The 24,302-nt window shown below is 37.7% G+C and overlaps 1 protein-coding gene across 6 annotated transcripts in view; it reads right to left on the bottom strand.

Annotated features, from left to right (window-relative positions):
- Positions 1 to 23,542, bottom strand: part of CEP162 (centrosomal protein 162) — a 45,176-nt gene extending 21,634 nt beyond the window's left edge. For 2 of the 6 annotated variants that reach the window (XM_069011216.1, XM_069011219.1), the window contains exons 1-13: positions 23,228 to 23,542; positions 22,518 to 22,603; positions 21,571 to 21,675; positions 16,762 to 16,900; positions 7,759 to 7,911; positions 7,306 to 7,492; positions 6,310 to 6,362; positions 4,974 to 5,089; positions 2,984 to 3,014; positions 2,483 to 2,605; positions 1,627 to 1,818; positions 1,378 to 1,459; positions 263 to 527 (exon numbers count right to left, since the gene is read on the bottom strand). In XM_069011216.1, the coding sequence (XP_068867317.1) occupies positions 263 to 527; positions 1,378 to 1,459; positions 1,627 to 1,818; positions 2,483 to 2,605; positions 2,984 to 3,014; positions 4,974 to 5,089; positions 6,310 to 6,362; positions 7,306 to 7,492; positions 7,759 to 7,911; positions 16,762 to 16,900; positions 21,571 to 21,630 (1,401 nt within the window). In that variant the 5' untranslated portion in view covers positions 21,631 to 21,675; positions 22,518 to 22,603; positions 23,228 to 23,542. Of the gene's footprint in view, positions 1 to 262; positions 528 to 1,377; positions 1,460 to 1,626; positions 1,819 to 2,482; positions 2,606 to 2,983; positions 3,015 to 4,973; positions 5,090 to 5,596; positions 5,643 to 6,309; positions 6,363 to 7,305; positions 7,493 to 7,758; positions 7,912 to 10,576; positions 10,668 to 16,761; positions 16,901 to 21,570; positions 21,676 to 22,517; positions 22,604 to 23,082; positions 23,108 to 23,227 lie in introns of those variants that run through there. The other 4 variants (XM_069011217.1, XM_069011218.1, XM_069011220.1 and 1 more) reach the window with 4 other exon arrangements.
- Positions 23,543 to 24,302: the final 760 nt, after the last annotated feature.

Below are 24,302 nucleotides of genomic sequence, written 5' to 3'. Positions count from 1 at the left end.
CTCAGAGACATCACTATCTTGAGCTGGAGACTCCAGCAGCCTTGCGTAGGTTGGGCTGGGACAAGAAGAATCTCACCGGTCCCAATGTCCACTGGATTTGGTGACCTCTCACAGTAGCAATGGCAACATGAGAATTTCAAGAAAAAGAACAGCAGTCTCTCAATTTCTAAACATCAGAGCATAATCAAGTGACAGGCAGTCTAAAAAGACATACCTTTAAAAATTATTTCCATGTAACAAAAATTTGGTTGGTAATACTTACTCTTTTAGTTTTGCTTCCTTGTGAAAGCAGCGAGTCTTGTCCTATTTTTTCTCTTAGTATATCAGGCTGTACTTCACCGGTCTGAATTTCTTTCTCATTGATCCTCTGAAAGTTATTGTCATTCACACTTGTCTGTAGAAAGATGCTTTCTTCTCTGGTAAACTTTTCAACTGAGTTTTTCTCCCAAACTGTATTACTCTGGGGGTCTTCAAAGGGCGAGTGGCTAATGAGGTCATTTTCTGTGCTGCCTACCAGTTTCACAGGACTACAAGAAAAAAGAAACCATATATAATAAAACTTTTGCCCTTTGCTTTTCTATCACTCTGGGAAAAGCAGGGCATTTTTTCTTTAGGTATCAGCTGTAAAGACTGCCTGAATTTCAAAGAGCTATTAAGCCTCTTTTAAGACCCATCTTGCAGACTTAGTCACACAGATTCTCTCCCACGCTGTGGAACAAGAGCTGCTTACCAGCAGCGACTGTTTTTGTGGAGGTACCAAAATTGGCTACAAGACAAACACCTGTAAGGTTGCAATTAACACTAATAAAAAATTAGTGGTAATTTCTGCTGGGTGCAGCTACATGATAAGCTCCCAAAACTCATCTGCTAAGCATAACCTGTATTTCTGACAGTTCCAAGGCCTGTGCTGTCTGCTCTAGACAGAACAGTTGCAGCAAACAAGGAGGAAGTATGGAGCACAGGTTAGTAAGAATCACAACAGTAGGCTTTGACCTTAAAAGGATTTGAACTTAAGATTATGGAGGCTGGAGAGCTAGGAAAGGATGTGGGCTGAAATCCATGTATGGAGAAGGGGAAAGAGGAGAAAACTGGGAAGGTAGAGATCCTAGCTGTGGAGGAACACCCCTCCAAATGATTTGACAAACATTGCTGCTTATTACCCAAAGTAAGTATGGGAATCCCTGGTCTAAACCTATTAACACTGTATAATTCATTTAACAGTTCACTGCAAATGCCATAATGCCAGTGCAGGATATAACAAAATTTCAGTATTTAATCAGGGAAAGAGACAGATGAGTTATTTAGTAAGGTGTTTTTCACAAATAGTTAGTAGCTTTAAGTTACTACAATTTTTAAAATGCATCTTCAAAGAAATACCTTTCAGAGTCCACATCAAAATTTCTGGTATTACATAAATGTCCTCTAATTGTTTTCATCAATTCTTCCACAGTAGGTAAATCTAAATAATGAGAAATAAATATATAATAAATTAAAAAACAATCTAGACAAAGTATCTGTTACATGGACAACATTTAAAAATGTGTCATAAATGGCGTATTACAGATATTACCAGCTCACTCACTTTTACAAGCTTGTACAATATATGCCTTCCTTTGAGCTCTTTACCTGAATCAACAGTTGACATGTTTTTTGCATAGATGTCATTATTCTGTGAAATGCTTTGCCCTAAGCCTTCTGAGACTGCCGCTGCAGAACTGTGCAGTTTCTGCTTGTCAGTGTCCCCCAAAGACTGATCAACGTGATTATATGCCTGGTGTAGCGCTTCCATGTCACTGGTGGTTTGTCCATAGGAAGTACCTGGGAAAAAAGCAGGCTTGTAAGAGACACTACCGGATTTTCTGGTTTGGGAAGCATCCCACTGGAGCCTGTTTCAGTTACTATCTTGGTCTATTATGTGGGGAAAACAGTGACTTCAGTTACATAAAAAAAATCTTGTTTTTTCTATAAACAGGTGCCAAGTTAATTAGTGTCTACTAAATTGTCTCACCTACAGTTTGCATTCCTCTCCTCAATCCTCCCCCAGCTCAATATTTTAACAGTACTAAAATTAATAGCATGACTATTTTAACAGGTGCCATCACAGTTATAAGTAGCCTATTCGATAAGAGAATGTATTTAATAATTGAGCTCAGTGTTGTCAAAGAAGAATTTTAGATATGAGGAATAACCACAGGAGATAGTATTTAAATATGAAATTGCAACATCAAAAGCTACTTTACAGTAACCAAGTAGACAAAAGTGTCTTCTTAGTAGAAACATTACTTTTTCCTGAAATATTTCCTTCTGCTTTTGAAATCTGTTGGTAAAAGCCGAGGGCTTCATGTTCCCCAATAATCTAAGAACGAATGAAGACATCGTAGTCACCTATTCTAATACAGTAAGATTTTAAGTTTTGAGTTTTCTTGTGTAGTGTTTTTTTTGTTGTTGTTTTTCTTTTTTTCTGTTTTAAAGCACCCCTTACCTGCTTCATTCATTTCAACTGCACTGACTTCTTCAGGCTGATCATGTTCGCCTGGAGCTACATCCGATGTTTCAACGGCCTTCTGAAGTTCTGTAGTAGAATCTTGTGAATCAAGTAAGACAACTAAGAAGATAAATGTTAAACAAAACACAATTCTCTTATTTATACTTTGTCACACTGGACTTAGAAGTATACCAGAGATTATCTTGGTGTCTAAAGCATACAAGAAGTACTATATAGATTATTTTAATGCCATTAATGGTAAACTGATGAACTCTGATTACAAATCTGAGTTCTGAGTAGGTGTAATAAATACAAAAATACATTGATGATCACCTTGAATTGCTAATATGTAGATTATTTTTAACTATTTCAATTCAGCATATTTTCAGGAGAACACAATAAAATCAGGTGAAAAATATCAAAATACTAAAAAGCAGGTAAGCAAGTTTCAAAAAGTTACATTTAGTCTTCTTCCACTGATCAAAGCTTATATTTTACCTTTTGCCAGCATCCCAGTGTTTGCTTCTTCCTAACAAGAAAGAAAGGAGAGAAAGGGAGAGAGAAAGGGAGAGAGAAAGGGAGAGAGAAAGGGAGAGAGAAAGGGAGAGAGAAGAAAGGGAGAGAGAAGAAAGGGAGAGAGAAGAAAGGGAGAGAGAAGAAAGGGAGAGAGAAGAAAGGGAGAGAGAAGAAAGGGAGAGAGAAGAAAGGGAGAGAGAAGAAAGGGAGAGAGAAGAAAGGGAGAGAGAAGAAAGGGAGAGAGAAGAAAGGGAGAGAGAAAGGGAGAGAGAAAGGGAGAGAGAAAGGGAGAGAGAAAGGGAGAGAGAAAGGGAGAGAGAAAGGGAGAGAGAAAGGGAGAGAGAAAGGGAGAGAGAAAGGGAGAGAGAAAGGGAGAAAGAGAGAAAGAGAGAAAGAGAGAAAGAGAGAAAGAGAGAGAGAGAGAAAGAAAGAGAGAAAGAAAGAGAGAGAAAGAAAGAGAGAAAGAAAGAGAGAAAGAAAGAGAGAAAGAAAGAGAAAGAGAGAGAAAGAGAGAAAGAAAGAGAAAGAAAGAGAAAGAGAGAGAAAGAAAGAGAAAGAAAGAGAAAGAGAGAAAGAGAGAAAGAGAGAAAGAGAGAGAGAGAGAGAGAGAGAGAGAAGAGAGAAAGAGAGAAAGAGAGAAAGAAAGAGAGAAAGAAAGAGAGAAAGAAAGAGAGAAAGAGAGAAAGAGAGAAAGAGAGAGAAAGAGAGAAAGAGAGAAAGAGAGAAAGAGAGAAAGAGAGAGAGAGAGAGAAAGAAGAAAGAGAGAGAAAGAAGAGAGAGAAAGAAAGAGAGAAAGAAAGAGAAAGAGAGAGAAAGAGAGAAAGAAAGAGAAAGAAAGAGAAAGAGAGAGAAAGAAAGAGAAAGAAAGAGAAAGAGAGAGAAAGAGAGAGAAAGAGAGAGAAAGAAAGAGAAAGAAAGAGAAAGAAAGAGAAAGAAAGAGAAAGAGAAAGAAGAAAGAGAGAGAAAGAGAAAGAAAGAGAAAGAAAGAGAAAGAAAGAGAAAGAAAGAGAAAGAAAGAGAAAGAAAGAGAAAGAAAGAGAAAGAATTACTTTTTGAATATCAGGGGAAAAAAACTGTACAAACTTTAGAAGTTGGTCCAATACCTAAAACAGTTTTCAAAACTTAGAACTAAGCAGTTATTCATTCTCCAAGAATATTCACTTCTCTAAAACCCTCCTTTACGATGCCAAAAGTTCTCAACATTATGTACTCTACAAACCCTCTCACAAGTGAATGGGAATTAAAAGTTCCTCTGCATAAAGAAACATTTTTGCACCTTCCTGATTTTCTTTTATTGTAATTTGAGAAAAGAAAATTAAGTAGCAGTAAGCACATTATGACAGTTCCATTCTAACTTTTCTTTTCAAACATTTATTAGAAATACCACTCTAATAAATTTATTTAAAAAGAACTAAAACCCAAATAAGTTTACTTAGTGAAAATGAATACATGGTCCTCTGTAGACTTCAGAAAAAAACCCAAATCTGAATATGTGCTCCAGGGATGCATCTATGTGCTCCAACCCCATGTGCTACACATCAAAAGACCTGACTAAGCCAGTGGACAGCAGTGCCCCCAAAGCTCATACAGTGAAGATTTTTGGGTCCTCTGTCCAAAGGGTTTCTCTGTACAGAATTACTTCCATCAGTCTGTGTCACTTGTACCTCAATAGCTCTGAGAGATTAAACACTACCCAGTTCTGAGGCTGTCTCCACTTAAGCTCATCATTTGTGCACTTCCATTGACATTTCTTAACTTAAAAGAGGAGTAAACAGGAAACCCTGTGAAGCACTTAAACCCTTTCTATGATCTATCACAGGAAAGTGCATATCCTTAATAGAAAGATGTAGTCTGAGGGCCACTATATTCTTTCAGACAGTACATATCATACAAAGGTTTACTATATTTACAGTTACACACTGCACAGTTTTTAAAATTCCTGCAACGAATAGAAACATTTGGCAAGCTATACCTGTTCTTGAGGACTTAAATCAACTTCTGATATGATGTTTTGATTCACCTGATCTCCCTCGGTTTTAAGGGCGGGATTAGTATCTGTTTCTTCTTCAAAATCTTCACTGTAGCTACCTAAAAGAGTAAAATAAACATCAAATAGAATGAACACTCAAGGAAGCTAAAGCAGTAAGAGACAGCTATTTCCTTTTCCCCAATGCCTCATCTAAGAACAGCTACTGCTAGTATTACTCCTTTTAAAAAGGCAACAGAAAGTTTCCAAAACTGAGTGTGGTACTAAAGCTACAGTGAAAGTCACACATAATATCTCTAAATTCAAAGAAAGCTTGCCTTGTGATCAGATAGAATTTGTCTCCTCAAGGTGTACTTGAATTGACCCCTTCTACTCAATTACTTTCTCTCACTTAGGGGTGAAATGATGCAATTCCTACCCAGTAGATAAAGTACTCTGTACATCCACTTAGACAACTTCAGCAGTTTTGAGGCTCAGAATCTGTAATTTGGCTTCTTATGACCTGCTTTGGTGGGCCAAAAGCCACTCTCAAGAGTAAGCATTATTCAAATACAAGTGTGTTAGAGAATGAACTACACAAGCAAGCCAAAGGCTTTTCCTTCAGTTACCTAGATCCTTCCACAAGTTTCAGTTCTCTTTTGCTGTAGCTCTCCCACTTAGCTCCTGTGGTTACCGCCTCCAGTGTCTGCATTATCTGTAACACTTAAACCTGGAAGCCTTGAAAAACACTGGTTCATAATGTGTTCTTTCTGTGTTTATGGTTTACAAATATATCCTCTTTATGCTAGTGAAATTCAAGCCTGACAACAGGACCTCTCAAAAGTTCAGCTAAATATATAAATTTGAAAATACAATCTGTTAAGTTACAGGAGTACACTCTATTATATGCCAGCAATAAAGCACAAAGTAAAGAGACATGACAAGTGAAAGACAAATAAGCAAGAAATGTAGCATGGAGATTTGGGGGGGAAATCAGGTAAGAGTAATACTGCAGATTGCAGAGATGAAACTCAGGCATGAGAAGATGGCACAAAAATACAGATGACAGTTAAGACACTGGAGTAAATCAAACATCAAATCAAATTTCAACATCAGAGTCTTTTTATCAGTTATGATTGATAGACGGTTTTTACTACTTTTTTTTCCTTTTCTTTTTGTCTTTTGGTTCCCAATAGATTAAAAATCCACTTAAAAAAAAAAGCACAGAAGCAAAAGTAAACCCCTAAACCCCTCTGTCTGAATAGCAGCTGCACAGTCATAATGCAAAGACAGCCTAAAAGGCTGATGTAAGAACTACAGGTGAGAGAAAAGACTGTATTACCAGATTTCTCTTCACGTGCAGATCCTTCTTCCTCTTTTTCAGTATTTTCATTTCTGAGAAATAAAATGAAAATTCTACTCTTTATTTGGACAGCAAATAAATAGACTTTTTTTCTTGGAACTCTACACTGATACTTCTTACAATTAGTAGTAAAAGAATGAATCTGAATTTGTCCAACAAATCAAATCAAAGGTAAGGAAAGTGGGAAAGTGTCAGCAATGAAGTATTTCCCAGCTAAAATTCTCAATCTAACTCTTAAAATCACTCCCTTTCTGCATTCTCTTCAACATCTACATTAACTTCTCAAAAATATTTTTATCATTAAGGTTTGCCTCCTATTCTGACCCTGTCATTCTGGAGTTACAAAATAAATTTTTAAACCACCCGCCTCTCCTTTCTTCCCCCTTTTTCCATAAAATTAAAGTTCTGTCCTTATCTAAAGCTCTCCAGAATTCTGCCCCTCCAACTGTTTTCATATCAGAAGTTGCCTTTGAACTCAGCATTTTCAGCAACAGCAGCCTGAACTTCCCCTTCATCCATTTCTCTCACAGATGTTTGAACTTATTTTCACAAAACTGATTATAAATGGGTTGCCCATGTCTATTAAGTATCTTTTGTCTAGATTCATTGGTAATACCATGTCTAAAGGGACACAGAATCTTTCCTGATGTATTTCCTTGTTATTATCAGTTGTTACCTCCTCATTTAGTTACATTTAGTTACACCTTACAATTAAGAATGTTAAATTGACTTGTTCCTATTGAGTTATGCACAAGACTGTGGAGCTACATCCACTCATCAGTAAGTCATGCTCCCACTTTTATTTAATAAGCTCATTTCTGTCCTTGTCTTGAAGAAAAAAAGCCAAACCACAATAAACAAACAAAAAACTGACCGAATAATATACAGGATATCATCCAACAAAATCTCAGTGGCCATACCCAAGCCACGTGTGCCCACTGATCCAGCCCACAACTTTTCTTCCCTCTAAATTACCGTACAAATGGTGCAAGTATGACAGAATCATTGGAATCCAGCTCTTTATTTAATCTTGAATAATCAATAGTAGAGGAAGCTTCTCGTTCAAGCTTGGCAAAGAAGATCTCTTTTTCTTCTTGTTCCTCCAAGGTATCCAATCCAACTCCCACAATACTTCGATTAGGCCCAGAAGCTAAAACTGAATCTAAATTTCAAAAAAGAGAATAAACTGTGCCTGTGCTGTATGTCCACACAGAATAGCCAGAACAGTTAACAACCACTACAGACATGCTCATAAAATATTAATGGTATCAAATAATCACAAACTAGTACTAGGAGCCTTCAGTTCACAAGGTGCAGCTGACAGAAGTGAAGAACCCCATCTTGAAATTAATTAAGGTAAACTGCTTTTAATAGTAATTTATTTAGATCTAGCTAACTTCATGAAATGGTTAGGCTCTCAGTTCTCACCATTTGTTTCCAGGCTGTCTCTACTCAAAGAGAGAGCATCTCCATTACTTTTCTGAAGCTGCATCTTTCCAACACCCATATTTTCATGACTTTCTCCCACAGGCTGTGAAGTGTTCTGTATCTTGACAAAGTTTCCATTGGCTGCAAGCATTCCTAGGGAAAAAGTTGTGATATTCTTGACTACCACCTAAAAGCTATTTGTATGACACATCAGTCTTCCAGTCTCCTTCCAGAACCACCAGTTTTAATCTCACATTGCAATTGCAAAGATAAGCAGTCTCACCTGAGTCGCATTCACCTGACTTCCACTGATTTTTTGTATAAATCTTGTTTAATTAATTAAGCTACTATAAACATTATCTTCCTATCCTTCGTATTTGCACACATACCTAATGTTCAGCCTTAATCAAATGTAACAACTGCAAAAATTGAGGTACTGTCATATTACTCAGGAAAGATGATCACATACACACAGACCCTACACCAAAATTGACATAAAAGTCAGTTTATTTTGTTTGATCTACTACCTCAGATCACCACAGATTTTTTAAACTTGCTGAGCCATTGGCTTAGCAGCTACACTTCATTTGTTGCTTAAAGGGTTTAAGGAAAAAAATAGTAATCAAAGTTTCTTAAAAGTCACTGATAAACACTCAGTTCTCCCATTCTATATATTTATGCAATTACAACTTGCAGTTGCTCTCCTTATTGTAATTTCACTGTTGTGAGGGTTCAATATCACCTTAAAAACTTTATGCTGGCTCTCAGGCAGAACGCTGCCTTATCTACTTCCTTATGGAAGACTAAAAGCTAGATATTGCAGGACATTCCTAGTTCAAAAACTCCCTTCTGTCTGCCTGCAAAACACACACGTTTATACTTAGATTCTGTGTAAGTTCTTGCTGGAGAAGGGATAGTAGAAAAGCTGCTTATGCATTTTATCAAATGATGTATGAAATTATTTAACAGTTCTCACAGAAGGGAACAGAAACTAAGTCTGTCTTTTCCAACATGAATCGTCAGCTGGTAGCACTCAGAATTTTTTGTTCTGCCTGGCCACATGATGTTTGGACTGTAGCTGTGTCCTTGTACTGAACACACCAGGAGGAGTGAAGACACTGACAACAGCTCATTTCCTGCTGCAGGAGATCCATACATCAATAACACTAAATCAGTCTTCCATGTGCTGACCAAGTGCTTCGGTTCTGGGCTCCTCCTCTGTTCTCTACACAGGCCCATGGAAGTCCCATTTAAAAAATGCCATACTTGCCTACATCATGACAATGGAGAACCCTTTCCCTTTGGTACTGAAAATGTACTTACAGTGAGGGAGGGTGGGAAAATAGGAGTCTCAACACCTTTTCCCTCCCTACTGGGCAGCCCTCAGCACATTCATTCTGATTGTAAGAGCCTTCCTATTAGAAAGTCGAATAGGTTTATTTTCTTGATTTTAATGACAAAGTCCCCTTGCATGATTTGTTGGGATGCTAAGTGCATAAGATTCCACATCTTGGAAATACACATTCCTGTATCTAACCTCAGCTCTGTCCTCAATACAGAGCTCTGACTGACTTGCCTTGCACACAACAAATAAATGTCAGAGACGTTGTCTAAAGGTCAAGCTCCGCATTTACAGAAAGTTAATGCCTCAATAAATACATATTGCTACATTGAAAAGTAGAAAATGGAAAGCTCAAAGTGCTGACCAGAAGTAAAAAACTACAAATAGCCCATTTCTCAGGCAGCCAAATGCAGTAATTTAAAGTAATTTACTCGGATGGCACTCTATTCTAGTTATCAAGACAGCAAATAGAAGTCTGCTTGCAGCTGGGTCACAAGCTTTTTGCAGAGCTTTAATAATCTCACCAGACCTCCAACACCCTATTTTTGAATGAGAATATATTAGCAGAATCAAATGCTAACTGCAATTGACCTCCTATGTAGAGAGTTGCAAGAAAGGAGAAGGGATTATACATCAATAAAAAAACCAATTAGAGTGCTTAATAGAACAAAATTTTAAAGAAAAACATTTTCCTGTGTTTTTTTTAATTTAAATAATCTCATATCCAGTGAAATTTCTCAGCAGATGTACATTGATCTTGAAGGCTTCACAGGATTTATGTAAGCTGTCTAATAATATTTTGCCATTCAGGGTTTGAGTGAAATCAGAGTTTTTTTAAAAAAGCACCTTCCATAATAATGTGAAAATCAAATACTGTTTCTGCAGCCATTAAACTTTGCAATTTAGCCACTCACAACCCCCAGACACACTCACCATAGCTAGTGAAGGCAAGAATATTTGTTTTCTCTTGCCCTACACAATCTGAACTCTGAGAAACCCATCAAACTTGGAAAAAATATCAACTCATATGGATTTAACAGTCTTTTCATCATGTTTTTGGCTGTTTGAACAGTCCCACTGATTTCTCTGAAGCTAGCACGAGTCATTTGTTTTTGGAGGGTAGGTATTTGTTACTTCTTGTAAAAGCTTCTTAAATAGTTATCTTGAATGCCAAAGATGTCGTTATGTGTAGGTTTACATGCAACATTTTGTAAGGCTAATAATATACAGTACTCCTTTTTAAAGCCCAGCCACTTGAAATTAATTAAAATAAGAATCTGAGTTTCACTTTGAAGAATATTTCTAACTACCACACTTGTAGATAAACATTTAAAAACATAAATACAAAGGACTCAAACCGATAATGACAAAACATCTATTTCAAAAAGTAACTTCCTTTTTCTAATCTGACCAAGACTGTCAAAATTGAGTCATTTTACCTTTTTAGTATCATATAAAATACAGTAAATTTGTTACCCTCAGAATTGTCTGGACTGTCAGAAGCAAGGGTTCCTTCTTCTTTGTTTAAGTAAGAATCTTTCTTGTCCTTATGAAATTTTTCCAACATTTTGGATTTAGACAAAGCCTTGCTGCGAGATGCACTGTAAGATTTAGAGGGAACTACTCCTAAGTGTACATAAACATTTATAAGTTTTAATACATAATGGACAGGGAATAAAGAGAAGAATGAGATGTGAGACTTTAGAGTGACACTTCTGAAAAAGTAATACAGTTCAGTTTCTTGTGCATTGAATTACCTCTAATTTTCTACCTATAAATAAAAACTAAAGTTAATACTTATAACTTCTGAAAATACTTATAACTTCTGAAAATATAACTACTCTTCTCCATCTTTTTTTTATTTTTAAAAAGGATAAATTCCTTCTCGATCCATGTATACTTTGCATTCAAATACACTGTTCTAAGACCTCAATAAATGACCTGAAAACAAAGAAAAAGAGTAAAACTATCTCAACAGTAAAACATTTACTATGAGGTTTGAAAGAAAGCATCTAGGCTGGTTCAAAGAAAGTGGAAAAACGTAGGTACATAAGTATAAATTACTACTGTCTTTACCACTGTCAGGTATAAGAACAGCAGTTGTTTGCTCAAACCCTTGTGAGGACTTGCTCAGCAGCAAATACATCAAACGCCTTCCATCCACATTAGCAAAATTAAGTTTTAGATAATAGCACCTATGCTGAAAACTGTGCTGTCATGATCAAAGAACCACAGAACAGTTTGGGTTGGAAGGGATCTTAAAGATCATCCAGTTCCAATGCCCCTGCCATGGGCAGGGACACCTTTCACTACACCAGGTTGCTCAGAGCCCCATCCAACCCGGCCTCGAACACTTCTAGGGATGGGGCATCCACAAGATCTCTGAGCAACCTGTTCAGTGCCTCACCACCCTCACAGCAAAGAGCTTCCTCCTAATACCTAATCTAAACCTACTCTCTTTTTAGTTTGATACCATTCCCCCTTATCCTGTCACTACATGCTCTTGTAAAAAGCCTCTCTCCATCTTTCTGGCAGGCTCCCTTCATGTACTGCAAGGCCACAGTTAGGTCACCCTGAAGTCTTCTCTTTTCTAGGCTTAACAAACCCAATTCTCGCAGCCTTTCCTTATACAAGAGGTGCTCCACCATCTTGGTGGCCTCCTCTGGACTTCTAAATGACAGCCACACCACAGCCTTTATACACCTCAGGCTAGCCAGATGGCCTGTGTTAGGTTTTTCCATGTTTAAACTGTCACATTGAAGAGGCTTCAAAATTGAATAATTCACACAAAACTCTTAGTTATGGGTATTTTCAGTTTACCTTGACACAAGAGAGAGTAGTCTAGGACATCAAGCAAAATACTTCTGCTATTTAGAACAGAAGTATAGGGATATGTGACCAGAAGTTTACACAACTGAAACATCCAAGATAACTACAAGAAGCTGGTGCAGCAAGGAGAGAAATGGTATTAAATCTATTCTGATACAATGCATAGGTCCTTTATTCTCTCAACTGATGTGTAAGTTCACTAGCAAGGCACTACTTCTCTAGATCTATATTCTCCCACATTAACTGGGAAACCAGAAGTGTTGACAGTATACCTTCCATTGTAAATAATGCAAACACTGGATACATTTAAAAAAAGTAATCTGAAATAACTACCAAGGTCCTGCTAGTGCTCATATTTCAAACACTAATCCTAATTTGAGAAATAAATTAATTTTTAGTGTTTATCTCCCAGACCAAGATGCTTTATAGCCATATATGCAAATGAGGCTTATGAAAACAGAGCTCCATATACAGTCTAGAAAGCTAACACAGGGAGATGTTCTATAGGCTACATACTAGATCACCAACATGATCCAAAGACCAAGTGCCAAGTATTTCATTGTCATGGTTCTCCAAAATATTACCAATCTGCTTGAATTTAACACCAATGCCATGCTTAGTACAAATTAATTGCTACTGTCTTTCACACAGAAGTATTTAATGTATCAATGCTTATGATTCCTACTTATTTGTTGGAGTTTCTTTTCTTTTTCTTTATAATATAAAAAGTGACTTCACATAAAAGGCTGAATCTAAAGTTACACTGACTAAAATAATCCTGCAGATTAAAAAATTTAAGTTTTTCATTTGTACCAACTGCTGCTTCCATTCCAGGGGCAGCATGCATAAAGAAGCCCAGTGGTCAATAAAGAGAAAAGAACCACATCAACAGAAAATAAATAAAATGCTAATCTGACTGCTGTCTTTGAAATTAAACAAGTAGAACAATCAATATTAATATTTCTTGAGTTTGAGATGCAGGAAGTGGAAGAGACTTTCTATTTACTAAACAGGTACTTACAAGAGGTGAGAGCTTTTTGTTCAGATTTTTGAAGTTATTCCCCCCTTTCCCCAGGCTGACATTCAATACTGTCTGTCCTACTACATCATTATACGTAGTTATATATGATGCTAAGACAATTCAGCGAAAGTTTACACAGTTATTAGTTTCTTCTGAAAATGACAAAAGAAGTATGTGGCCGCTTGGTCAAATGGACAATTTGCTAAGGATTTTCTACAGGAAACACACTAGTAACACAAGACTGATACTGAATAAATACATCAAAACATATTTAATCAAATACCAGACTGGGAATCTGAACGGGGACTCTTTTGTTCAGTATTTTCCACTGCTTCTGCATGGCTTTCTGTCAGTTTCTTCTCTTTTCTCACTTTAACAAATTTTATTTGAAAATCTTGAAAAGACAAACAGCAGGAACAGACAGGCAAGCAAGACAGGACAGGAATTCTTAGTATCCAATTTCTTTTTATCATTTAAACGACAAAAGCAAGTAGAAAGGACATTACCTAGGTCTCTAACCTGTCCAATACGGAAGACAGTGTCTTGAATCATAATTTGCACATTTCAGTTTAAAGCTGAAGAACAAATAGTTTAAACATGCCTAGAATAACTAGTGGAGTTACTTTAAAATGTACTTTATACTTCTCAGCCAAACAGAAGTAGTCTACACTGTTACCACTAATCTACAAAACCAAGTAAAAACAGGCTATTAGTTTAACTCTCTACTTATTTCCTGGCACTTCTGTAACAAGGCTTGGGAAAAAAAAAAAGAACAAGACAATAAAAAGGTGTAGACCCCATATTAATCTTCTTCTCTTTCAAGAAAGCATGATATAGGCAACAAAGTAACTCAAAATCAAAACCTAAAAGGGGAAGCAACATATCAGCTTGGTGTATTACACAAGCTAATTATCCAGGCTTTCTTCAGGTAACATTATCTCTATGCAGTCACACCCAAAGACATACACTTATACATGTGGAGCATGTATTTGTAATGAATGCAGTGCCACACTGTGTGCGAAAGTAAGATTTATGCATTTATATGATTCATGATGATAAAACAACTTAAAAAATACTTTTGCTATTAGCTGAGAGTATATTGGTTATGTCCTATCTGCAACCAACGTGAAGGTTCAAGCCCAGAAGGACACACAAGGATCTCCACAAAATTTTGAAGCATGCTGACATTACACTATCCAGAAATTAAATTCAGCTTATTTTCATGTTTTTTAGCATCACAGCAATATTATTATTTTCTCCCATAGGAAATTATTTTGCTATTTAGGGGACATTTAAATATAACCTTACAAAGAACTGCAAGTCTAAATCATCATCTTCTCAGACATCCAGTGCAGTAACTTACATTGCAATGCTGCTGTGCCCTCATCCACTTTTAAGAGGTCTGAGCAACACACTACACAACATACACATGCTGAGAACATTAGACATGGCAAAATGGTATTTGACAAAGTACTTGGAAGCATGCAAGACAAATAGAGAGATACACAGAAGAAAATACGAGCAGTTCTGGAAGTCTACCCACACTGAATTCCTTACAGTCACCTGACCTGTCGTTTTACAACACAAGTACATCTACACAAACTAAAATTATAGCCACATAAAACTGCAGAGGAAGACTCAGTTGATCCCAAAGGGGGCCAAGTTGGCCTCTGCAAATAGCTCTTTTATGACTCTAGGTTAATTGTCCTAAAACTAGACCCTATCTTGCAGAAAGGCATTCATCATGGTACACATTCTGCAACTGCTACCATTTGTGAGTGTCCAGTGTGACAAATACAGCTCTTTTCTCATGGGATGACACAACCACTTCATGCCACAGAGTTACCCCCTTCTTGCCAAGACAGAAAATGGAAAGCCCTCTAACAGGAATTAAAGGCCTCTCTGCTTGGCAATATTAAAGTACTAGGTAGGATATGGCTTTCTGCATATGCTCCATGAGCGTGGTATTCTACACAGAGTGGTGACAGAGAAGTAAAAGAAATACAACTAATCTGCCTGGCAAAAATGGTGCTCAGGGAAGAATTCTGTGCACAGATCTGGCACAGTTGGCATGCACTCCTATATTCTCAGTTTTTTTATGTCCAACTGCCAAGATGTTAGATCTTGGAGCCAAAATGCATTGCACACAGTTTACCTTCAACTCCCTCCAAAAAAAAAAAAAAAGAAGTCCAGCCTCTCATCAACAGTGTGAACAGGCTAACTTCTTTTGCATGTAAATTGATTCCATACTGGCAAAACTGGGTAGGCTCACCTTCTGAATGTTTTTCTATTAAATAAGAAGTTTTTTTTAAGAGAAACCTGAAAAAGTTTACCAGATATTTCATACATCAGTAAATTGTAGATCAAGTTTGTTTCAGCTCTAATAGCTTTACCTCTAGTTAACCTGCATAGCAGGTAAGACATTCTTAATTTTAAAAATAACAGTGGTGGAAATAATTTGGATGGAACATCTCGATACAATCACATTGCTTCTTGTGATTCTGTTTTGAATTTTACTTAATCCATACAAGCACTGTTCTCTAGAACTTGTAATCACCCTGCCCTTTAAGAACCTATTCCAGTGTGTTTTATACCATGAGAAGTATCAAAGTTGGGTTGCCTCAAGCATCTCAGAAAAACCATGAAAACATGCTGAACTTCTAAAGTCGCCAGAAAATTTTCTTTGATAGTATCTAGAAAAACAAGGTCACGCTAACCTCTTAATTCTCCCATTTCCCAGTAAGAACACTCTGTCCTTACATTATTTGAAAAGCTCTAAGGAAATCATCAAATCTCACAACTACCTGATAAGAACTTTCTCATATCCATCTGAGTTTTACAGCAACATCTTAAAAGGCCAGAGACAGATAAGAAGTCCACCTACCACCTATTAGGGTTAAGCCTAAAATGGCACAACTGCTGACTAGGATTTGACTCCCCACTAAGACAATACTGACAGGATACAGTTAGTCTTAAAATCTGAGACTACCAGCAGCATTTTAACTCTGTCGGATGAAAAACTGATTTTTGTAACTTTCTGTTAAGGTCCACTTGCAATTAATACAAATCATGACAATTAAGAAACCACCAGTTACTACAAGAAGGAGAGGCAATCACCCTGTGGAAACTCCCTACTCATAGGCTTTACTACCCAACAAGAAGACAATGTAGAAATTAAAAAAATAGAGGTGGAAAGCTTGCAAACAGTAATATATTTTCTTCCAGAACTATGTGACCGTGTCAATATTGAACCAGCAATCATGTCATCACAGCCCATTTAGCCTTGAGCCATGGCTCTTGGCAAGGAAAATGTTGAGAATACTGAACACATACACCTTGGATTCAGCTGGTGTTGTAAAGGTTTTCTGTGCTTTTCCAACCTATTACAAATGTTGCAGTTAGCATAAGTTTATATAAATCAGTCTTTTTCCACTACAGTTTTGAAAACAGAAAGCTAAAAAAAGTCAGTATAAAGAAGAGGCTGACTACAAAACACACATACCAATATTTCCACAGAATTCCTAAGTTACATTTTCTAATTATTTTACTATTTATAACGTGCTTATTCTTTACAAGTTTTATTAAATCAAAAGCTACAGAAAAAAACAGCAGAAAGCTTGCATACAGCTTGAACATGAACCATTTAAAAAAATACAATTCTATTTGACTTCTATGCTTTACAAACCTGCACTGTAACATTCTAAAACACTTGAGTGGCATCAGCTTGATCTGAAACCAGGCCTAACAGACATTATGAGAAAGAACTAGTCTGACCCCCTGTGGCCAAAACATTGCAAAACTGTAAATTTACCACCATCATCTGAATCTTCCTCAGATAACCACCACGGCACTGAATCCTTTTTCTTCTTCTCTTTTTTCCTGGGCTGTCCCAATCTCTCAAGAATGCTGGACTTTTTCTTTGAATTTCCAAGTGAATCATCTGAAAGAGACTGAATCAGTTGCATACAAGATTAAAGAGAGCTTTTACATTTTTACATTGTTTCAGCCACTCGGTTCTGGACTTCTGAGTCCAGATGCCTCTCATTATTCCCCACTGTTTGTCTTTTTGTATATGCATGACAAAATTAAGAAACAATAACTATATTCATGTAGCATAATAGTGCATATTTTAATAATCTCATTTGGATATATGAAAAGTTGACTACTTCAGAGAATGTATGTTCCAATAAACAGCGTAATCAGCTCTTGTTCCATTAGTTACAACACATAAGAACCGAAACTCTGACTACCTTCCTGAAGATAATAAAGTAGAGCAGAAACAATTTTGTCTTGTCCTTGCTTTGTATGTGAACATTACTATTAATATTTGAAAAATAAATGTGTATTAGCAACACTCCAGCTGCCAGCAAATCAGAGTTCAGAAACTAATTGTATATTTTGTATTCATGGAATATAATAGAAATGCCAGAGCCATTCCTACTGAACTGTGTATTAAACTTCCATATGTGTTAGTCATCCATGCTGATTTTGACTGATGGCTTAAATAAATGGGAAAAAAGTCTATGAGTATGGACACCATATGAATTTAAGTTACTGAAAAGTAACAGGAAGGAAAAGACAACGAACCTCTGCTCTTTTCCTTTAATAAAGCTCTTTGTGGCCTACAGCAGGCTCAGAGCCACAATTAGCTATCCACACACTGAACGAGAAAATATTCATTAAAATAGTGCACTGCAACCTTATGTGCTACGTATTCTTTGTGAAGCAAACTGGGGTTAAGTGGAAACCAATACTTTTTATCTAAATTTTTAGCTACATCTGTTAAAGCCAACTGTCCTAAAGTGTCTTAAAGAACACAGTGCACAGAGTTAGCAAATGATACAAAACAAAGAACTCCTATATGAAATGCATCACATGGGAAAATTTCAAAAACTTCACTTTTGTAATAGTCATAAATAAGAAAAGGTGATAAACTGAATATTAGAGGAAACAGGATTGTGGATACTTAACATGTAAAACACAAGGATATGTTTTATTAAAACAAGCCTGTGCAATCCACTGCCTCCTATTTCATTAAAAACACTGCCATAAAAGCCTACCTTTACTATATGACTATGCTTCAGCTTCTCTGGGCTTAACAAGAACATTTAAAAATCAAATGCCAATCATATAAAACTATAATTTAAGCAAAAATAATTGTAATAAAGTATTCCTAATAGTATCTCTGATCAAGAACATCTTTAGAGCTTACAGTTTCACTTGAGAAAACTAAATGCCTGTCATAAGTCTCAGAAAGAAAGAGGTGCTTTGCACTTGCACTTTAATAAAAGAGCCTTGCACTTTCATAAAACACAATTTTAATAAATTATGAAACTGCTAGACAACAGGATGTACTGCAATTTCCATAAGTTGGCTCTTTAAGTGATTCTTTAAGTTGAACCATAGAACAAAACAGGTTTAGATTCCTAAAAAGTATCCCATAAGTAACAATTTCCTCACACTAGTCACAACACCAGTACTAGTGCCATTGTCCCCAAACGTCAGACTGCCTCCTGCTAGCTGGAAGCACTGACAGGTGCTTGATGCAAGCTCTGTTATCACTTGCTGTTTCTTTTACAACTAATAGTATCCTCTGCTCTGCAAGCAGAACTTCAATGACACTCATATTCCTTAGTGTATTGTAACCAAAGAACCTGCAACTCCCACAGGTTCTGCTCAAGTTCTGGAAACTTTCTATGTCCAGCCATCTTGTCAACTGCAGACAGTAAAGCTGCAGCAGCTGGGAAAGAAATGCTGACACAAAAATGCTGGTGCGTTTTTCCCAACACGTCAGTTGTCTCAACAGCAAAACTTCCAGATTTTATTTTCCTTCCTTTGAAAAAAAGGTAAATCAATCAATCTATCAATCAACTCTTTGGACCCGTAATGACTTCTCAGCACCAGTAAGTGGCACCAATTTCTTCCTTCCCCTCCTCTATAAGACAGCCTGTCAGCCTTCCAGGAACACAGACACACACAAACACACAAAAAGTGTCAGTTGTTTAATCTCAACATAAATAAAAGCCAAAAGAGACAGTTTTAAGAACTAGAACAACTACATGGCACATCATCAGCTTACCATCTCCTTTGCATGTGAAGTAACTTAAAAAAGATAGGTAATACAGAACTTGATCTAAACCACTCAGACTTTCATGACCAGTTGTCCTAATTAATTAATGAAACAAGTATTTTTCAATTAAATAAGTCTACTCCAAAACATGCTTTTATTGCACAATAATATGTTAATATATTCAATCTTTTAATAAAAACTTAAAATGTTTCTCAAACATGGCTTAATGTGTGGTGTTTTTCTTCCAGATACTATTCTACAGACATTCTAATAAAAATGATACAGCCTTTCCTTTTGAAAGTCCTCCTTCTCAAGTGTCCATGAATATCAAATAGAACAAAAGTCAACTGAAAATACGAGAAGCAGACAATGGCTTTTTCACAACATTGCTTTGGGTCATCAATAAATGGCAATTAATTCAATTAACTGAAGTACTGTGTGTTAGAAAGACTTCCTCACGCTGCATGTCCCAAGAGAACTTCACAGCCAACACAGCAAACACTCTGAAAACCTGAAGCTAAATCAGTATGACAGACGATGCTTAAGGGAAATCCAAGTGACAACAGGTGAAGCACACCAAAACAAGATACTGATGGTGAGGAGTGGATGGATCACAGGAACACAGACAGTGGAGGAGGAAGGATTATGGGAAGAATTATGGATGACAACGGGCTGTTTTACCAAGAGGCTGGGAATAAGCATAACCAGGCAGAGAGAATCATTAAAGGATTTATCCTACATGCAGTCACTGTTACTACACATCTGTGTTTCCCTCTGTATAATGATAATAGTCTAGAAAATCCACTGATAGCTTTTAAAGTTCAGTGTATATGCTAAAAGACTTAGTTTAATCCTCATATTAGACCTGCATCATCAGCTGTATATACATTTTCTCTTTTAACTTCATATGTTTCAATCACAAACATACATACACACCCTCACCCCAAACACAGATTCATTAAGTTATTTAAAAGGGAAAAATCCTGCTCCATTTTCTCTTTGAAAGATTTGCTTAAACAATATTAAGTCTTCCCCAAACTACTGTGAAACTGTTTTTATTATTCCCCACCTGCTGTTACACTCTCAACCATCACCTACAGAGAGATTTCAAGCAATGGAGCACACCAGTTTCTCATCTTTCTAATATTAAAAGGCCACACACTTTCGATAAAAAACAAAAGCAAAGAGAAGGACATAGCAGAAGACACATCTGTAAAAGTAACAGAGAGTAGATAATGTCATTGTTATTTGGGTCTGTATCCAGCTGGCAAAAAACACTACATATTTTTAATAACTGGATTAGCAGTTTGAAAACAGTTTTGGATTGAAATGATAAAAACAATTAAGACATGAATTGTTAAAGTTACATTCTCTGGGACACTCCAAATGCCACTTAGAATAATTCAATACAGGTATTTCAAATTTTTTTTAACAAGCACTCTCAATGTGGGCAATAGCTGAGAAGGAAGAAGAGCATATCAAATGAGGAATAAAATACTAGAAGGAATCACATGCAGAGTTTTCACAGCTGTGCATAACAAATAAAAGAATAAAACTCCTCTCTCTTCCCCAGAGCAACTCCCTTTGTAACAACAGTAAGTTAAGAACTTTTGAAGGAAATGCAAAGACTGTTTTTCTAATTTTACTAACGTTAATAATTTCAGTGAATTCAAGAGTGCTTAGTTACATCATCAAATTAAATTACTTTTCACAAGCCATTAAATTGTAACAGTCTCTACATCAAAAAAATTTCAAGCATACACTACATATAACAGAGACTCCAGAAATATTCTCTGCCATCACTAGCTATGCTCATATACAGAATTAAAATGCAGTAAAGTCCTTATGTAGGCAGTATTTATGTTTTAGGGTTACCACACTGTGTGTCTGATAGACCAGAGGGCAAGTTCTGAAATTACAGGTCTATTTTCAGTGAAAAAAAAAATACCTAGTTGGGGCCTTTAGATCGTGTCTGATAATTCTTAGTTTAAGTCAGAACCCACTGACATGCATGATTTTGCCAGTACTCAAAATCATGAAGCACCACGAGGAACTAAAGGAATCTAATTCAAATTTTCTAATCACTACAGCATGCTTCATTTTATACAACAATTTTAAAATATAATTCAGTGAAAGTAAGCATTGCACAGAAAAATAAGAAATTTTAAAAATGTAGCTTGTGTTTATATATAGGCAGAGTTTTTTTTTACTAATTTTCAATTATACATCAATTTGAAGCTTCTGGTACTAAGTAGCAGCAACAATAAAACTGAAACAAAAATCAAGAACCAAGGGCTCTTTCTGAAGATACAACCTAGCAATGACAAAATATTTATTTATTTACAAAACTGTTCTCTTGATTTCAATACAGCAAAATAGTATGAATTAAGCTTAGCAACTAAGACCTTGCAAACACCCATACGTAAGACAGCTACATTAATTATGTGATAAAAGCACAGCTGAATCTTACATTTCATATTGAATATTTTCATATTCAATTTTCCCCATTTTTAAGAGAGAATAGGGATGTGACCTTGGTCTCAAACATACCTCTTTCAGAAACTCTTCAAACTGCTGATCTAATTCTTCCTTTGAAAATCGATGAGCCATAATTTGCAAATGGATTTTACTTTCCAAACAACTGAGTCCAAAAGACTAAAATTTAAAATAAAGTTAATTAAATGCATTCTGAAATTGATGTAACCTAATGATTTGCCTGAATAGAGCTATAAGCAAAAAAAACCCATTCCAAATCTTGAGAGATGACAAACACCATTCTCCCATCCCTTACTGAAATTTTTTACTGAATGCAACAATCAGTGCAAACATACCTAGATCACACAAATTCCTTATAAGCAAAATACTTATTTCCAAAACACCAGCTCCAGCATTTAAACTTGGAGGGATAAATAAAATGTGATTCACTTCAGCATCTTTACATTTTTCTTCAAAAACCAGCCCTCTTAGCAACCCACAATTAAGTATTTTGTTAATAATAAAATGAGAATCTACTGCAGTAGTATTTCCAATCCATTTTAAGGGCTTTTAATTCCTTTCTATGTTTCTTCTCCAACACTGGGGACATCTGGCATTATTAGTTTTGTTTCATCATCTCTGCTGTGCTTTGGATTTAGTAAACAATAAATACATGTAAATCTTTTTCAGGTTAGAGAACGGCATTTGGTTTGATCTGCCCTGACACAGAAAGCCAATGACACTTGTCCCCCTCCCCTTCCCCTAAGTCTGCATCAACTTCTCAGGTATGAAATATGCCCCACAACCAAAAGGCTGCAAAGCTTTCGTGTATCACACTGCTCAGCACATATGGCTGCCTTCAAAACTGCATATGTATGGCAGCATTAAACTGCACCAGCATCTTCCAGGCTGAGAAGCACGATGTAAACATAAAAGGGCTAAACATTTGCAAAAGTGCTTTTACCACTAAATAAAACTTCTCCCAGTATGGAGCCCACTCAGTACACAGGACTGTTACCTACCTCGTAAATTGATTCTGACAGGTGAGTTGTGACAACTGTTTCCTGCTTTCACTCCTTATCCATCCATAGACCACCCGACACTTTGGCTTTGGCAGTTAAAAAAGAAAAAAAAAAAGAAAGAAGTTATATAGCAGACTGCCCAGGCGTTGGATAGAGCACGATGTCCTTATGTAAGCATTTGGACAATATCTCTGAAAACATGGTAAGGAGATTAGGAATGTTACCTCTCAGGGCACACATAATCCAGTATCCTTTTATACTTTCACATCAAAGAACACTTGATGTTAAACGCAAGATGCTTTAGCAATTTACTAACTGTGCCAGCTACTTCAGCAAGCGGGGAATATTTAATTCTAGCCTTGCCAGAAAAACAAAGTGCTTCTTCTGACATTATCCATACTTCTACCTACATTAGAATGACGGCTTTCTTCTGCCTACCTTATAATTACATCTTTTACAAAAACTAACAATATGTAACTCAAAGGACAGCAAATATGTTGACAATTTCCGTAACAGAAGATCATAGGCAAACGTTAACATTAGCAAATATACTTTTCAGCCATACCTTCAGACCTGGAGGCTCACAAATGCCAGCGGCACTTGCTGGTATTCATGCTACAACACAGCGCAAAAAGCGGAAGTTTTGAGGAGGTATGGCTAAACCACGGGGATATGGGAAAGCTTAAACAGCCTAACACATTTCAAGGAACCTTTTAATCAACCCAGCCGTGACCTGATCCTCCTTCTCCGTTCCGTGGAGCACAAGCACGGCTGGCGCACGGCAGCGCGGGGGCTCGGGGACGGGCGGGCAGGGCTCGGCTCCAAGGCCCGACGGGAGCTCCTGGGAGCGGCGGGGGAGGGAAGAGGACGCGACTCGGAGCCGAGCGCAGCCCCGGGCGCTGAGCGCGTACCTGCACCGCGCCGGGCCCCGCTCAGCCACAGCCGCCCCGCTCGCCGGCGGCGCGGTTACCCGGGAAACCCTCCCGGCCACCGTCCCGCCCGCCAGGAGGGACCGCGCCACGTGATTCCGCCAAATCCACCGGCTTCCCTCTGCTCTGCCCGCCCCGCCGCGGGACACACGTGACGGGAGGGACCGGGTCCCGGCGGGCACGCGGGGCGGGAGGGGCCAGGCCCGGGTGCCGCTTATCCCCGCCGCGGGACACGCGGGCCGGGCCCGGGTGCCGCTCATCCCCGCCGCGGGACACGCGGGCCGGGCCCGGGCCGGGCCCGGGCGGCGCTGACGGGCCGCAGTTGCGGAAGTGGCCGGGCGCGCGGAGCGGCGCCCCCTGGCGGATGCGGGGTAGTGGTCATGGTCCTTGCGCGGTCAGGGCCGGACGGGGTTAAGGGAATTTGCTTTTCCGAGCATTCAGGAGCCATCCTGGTGTCACAGTCGCACCAGCTGAGCTGCGACCGAAGCCCCTTAGCAGCTACAACACCCCACAGTCACACGGTCAGAGGAGGTTTCCTTCCGGCTCGACCTCACGGACTTCTCTGAAATCCTTCAGCTGATCTTTCGGAAAAGCAAGAAGGAAAGAGTTAAAAGTGGGTTGCATTCCCTAAGGCAAGGGTCAAACTCAAAGCATCCCTTCTCGTTTTTGCACAGAAATCCCCTTCTAAAGTTTTGCTAATGTTTCATCCTCAGATGTCGGCCGTTGTGCTTTTAATACATTTTAGCACATCTCTGGAAATGTTTAAAATACGCAGAGAAATTAATGACCCCTGTTTCCCTGACCACTGCCTCTCAAATAACCACAGAACAATTGCAGTCTGTGCTTGCATGTGCTC

The sequence above is a fragment of the Aphelocoma coerulescens genome, chromosome 3, assembly GCF_041296385.1.
Source record: "Aphelocoma coerulescens isolate FSJ_1873_10779 chromosome 3, UR_Acoe_1.0, whole genome shotgun sequence".
NCBI lineage: Eukaryota > Metazoa > Chordata > Aves > Passeriformes > Corvidae > Aphelocoma > Aphelocoma coerulescens.
Note: the sequence above shows the minus strand (reverse complement) of the source record. Positions and strands in the feature narration are given on the sequence as shown.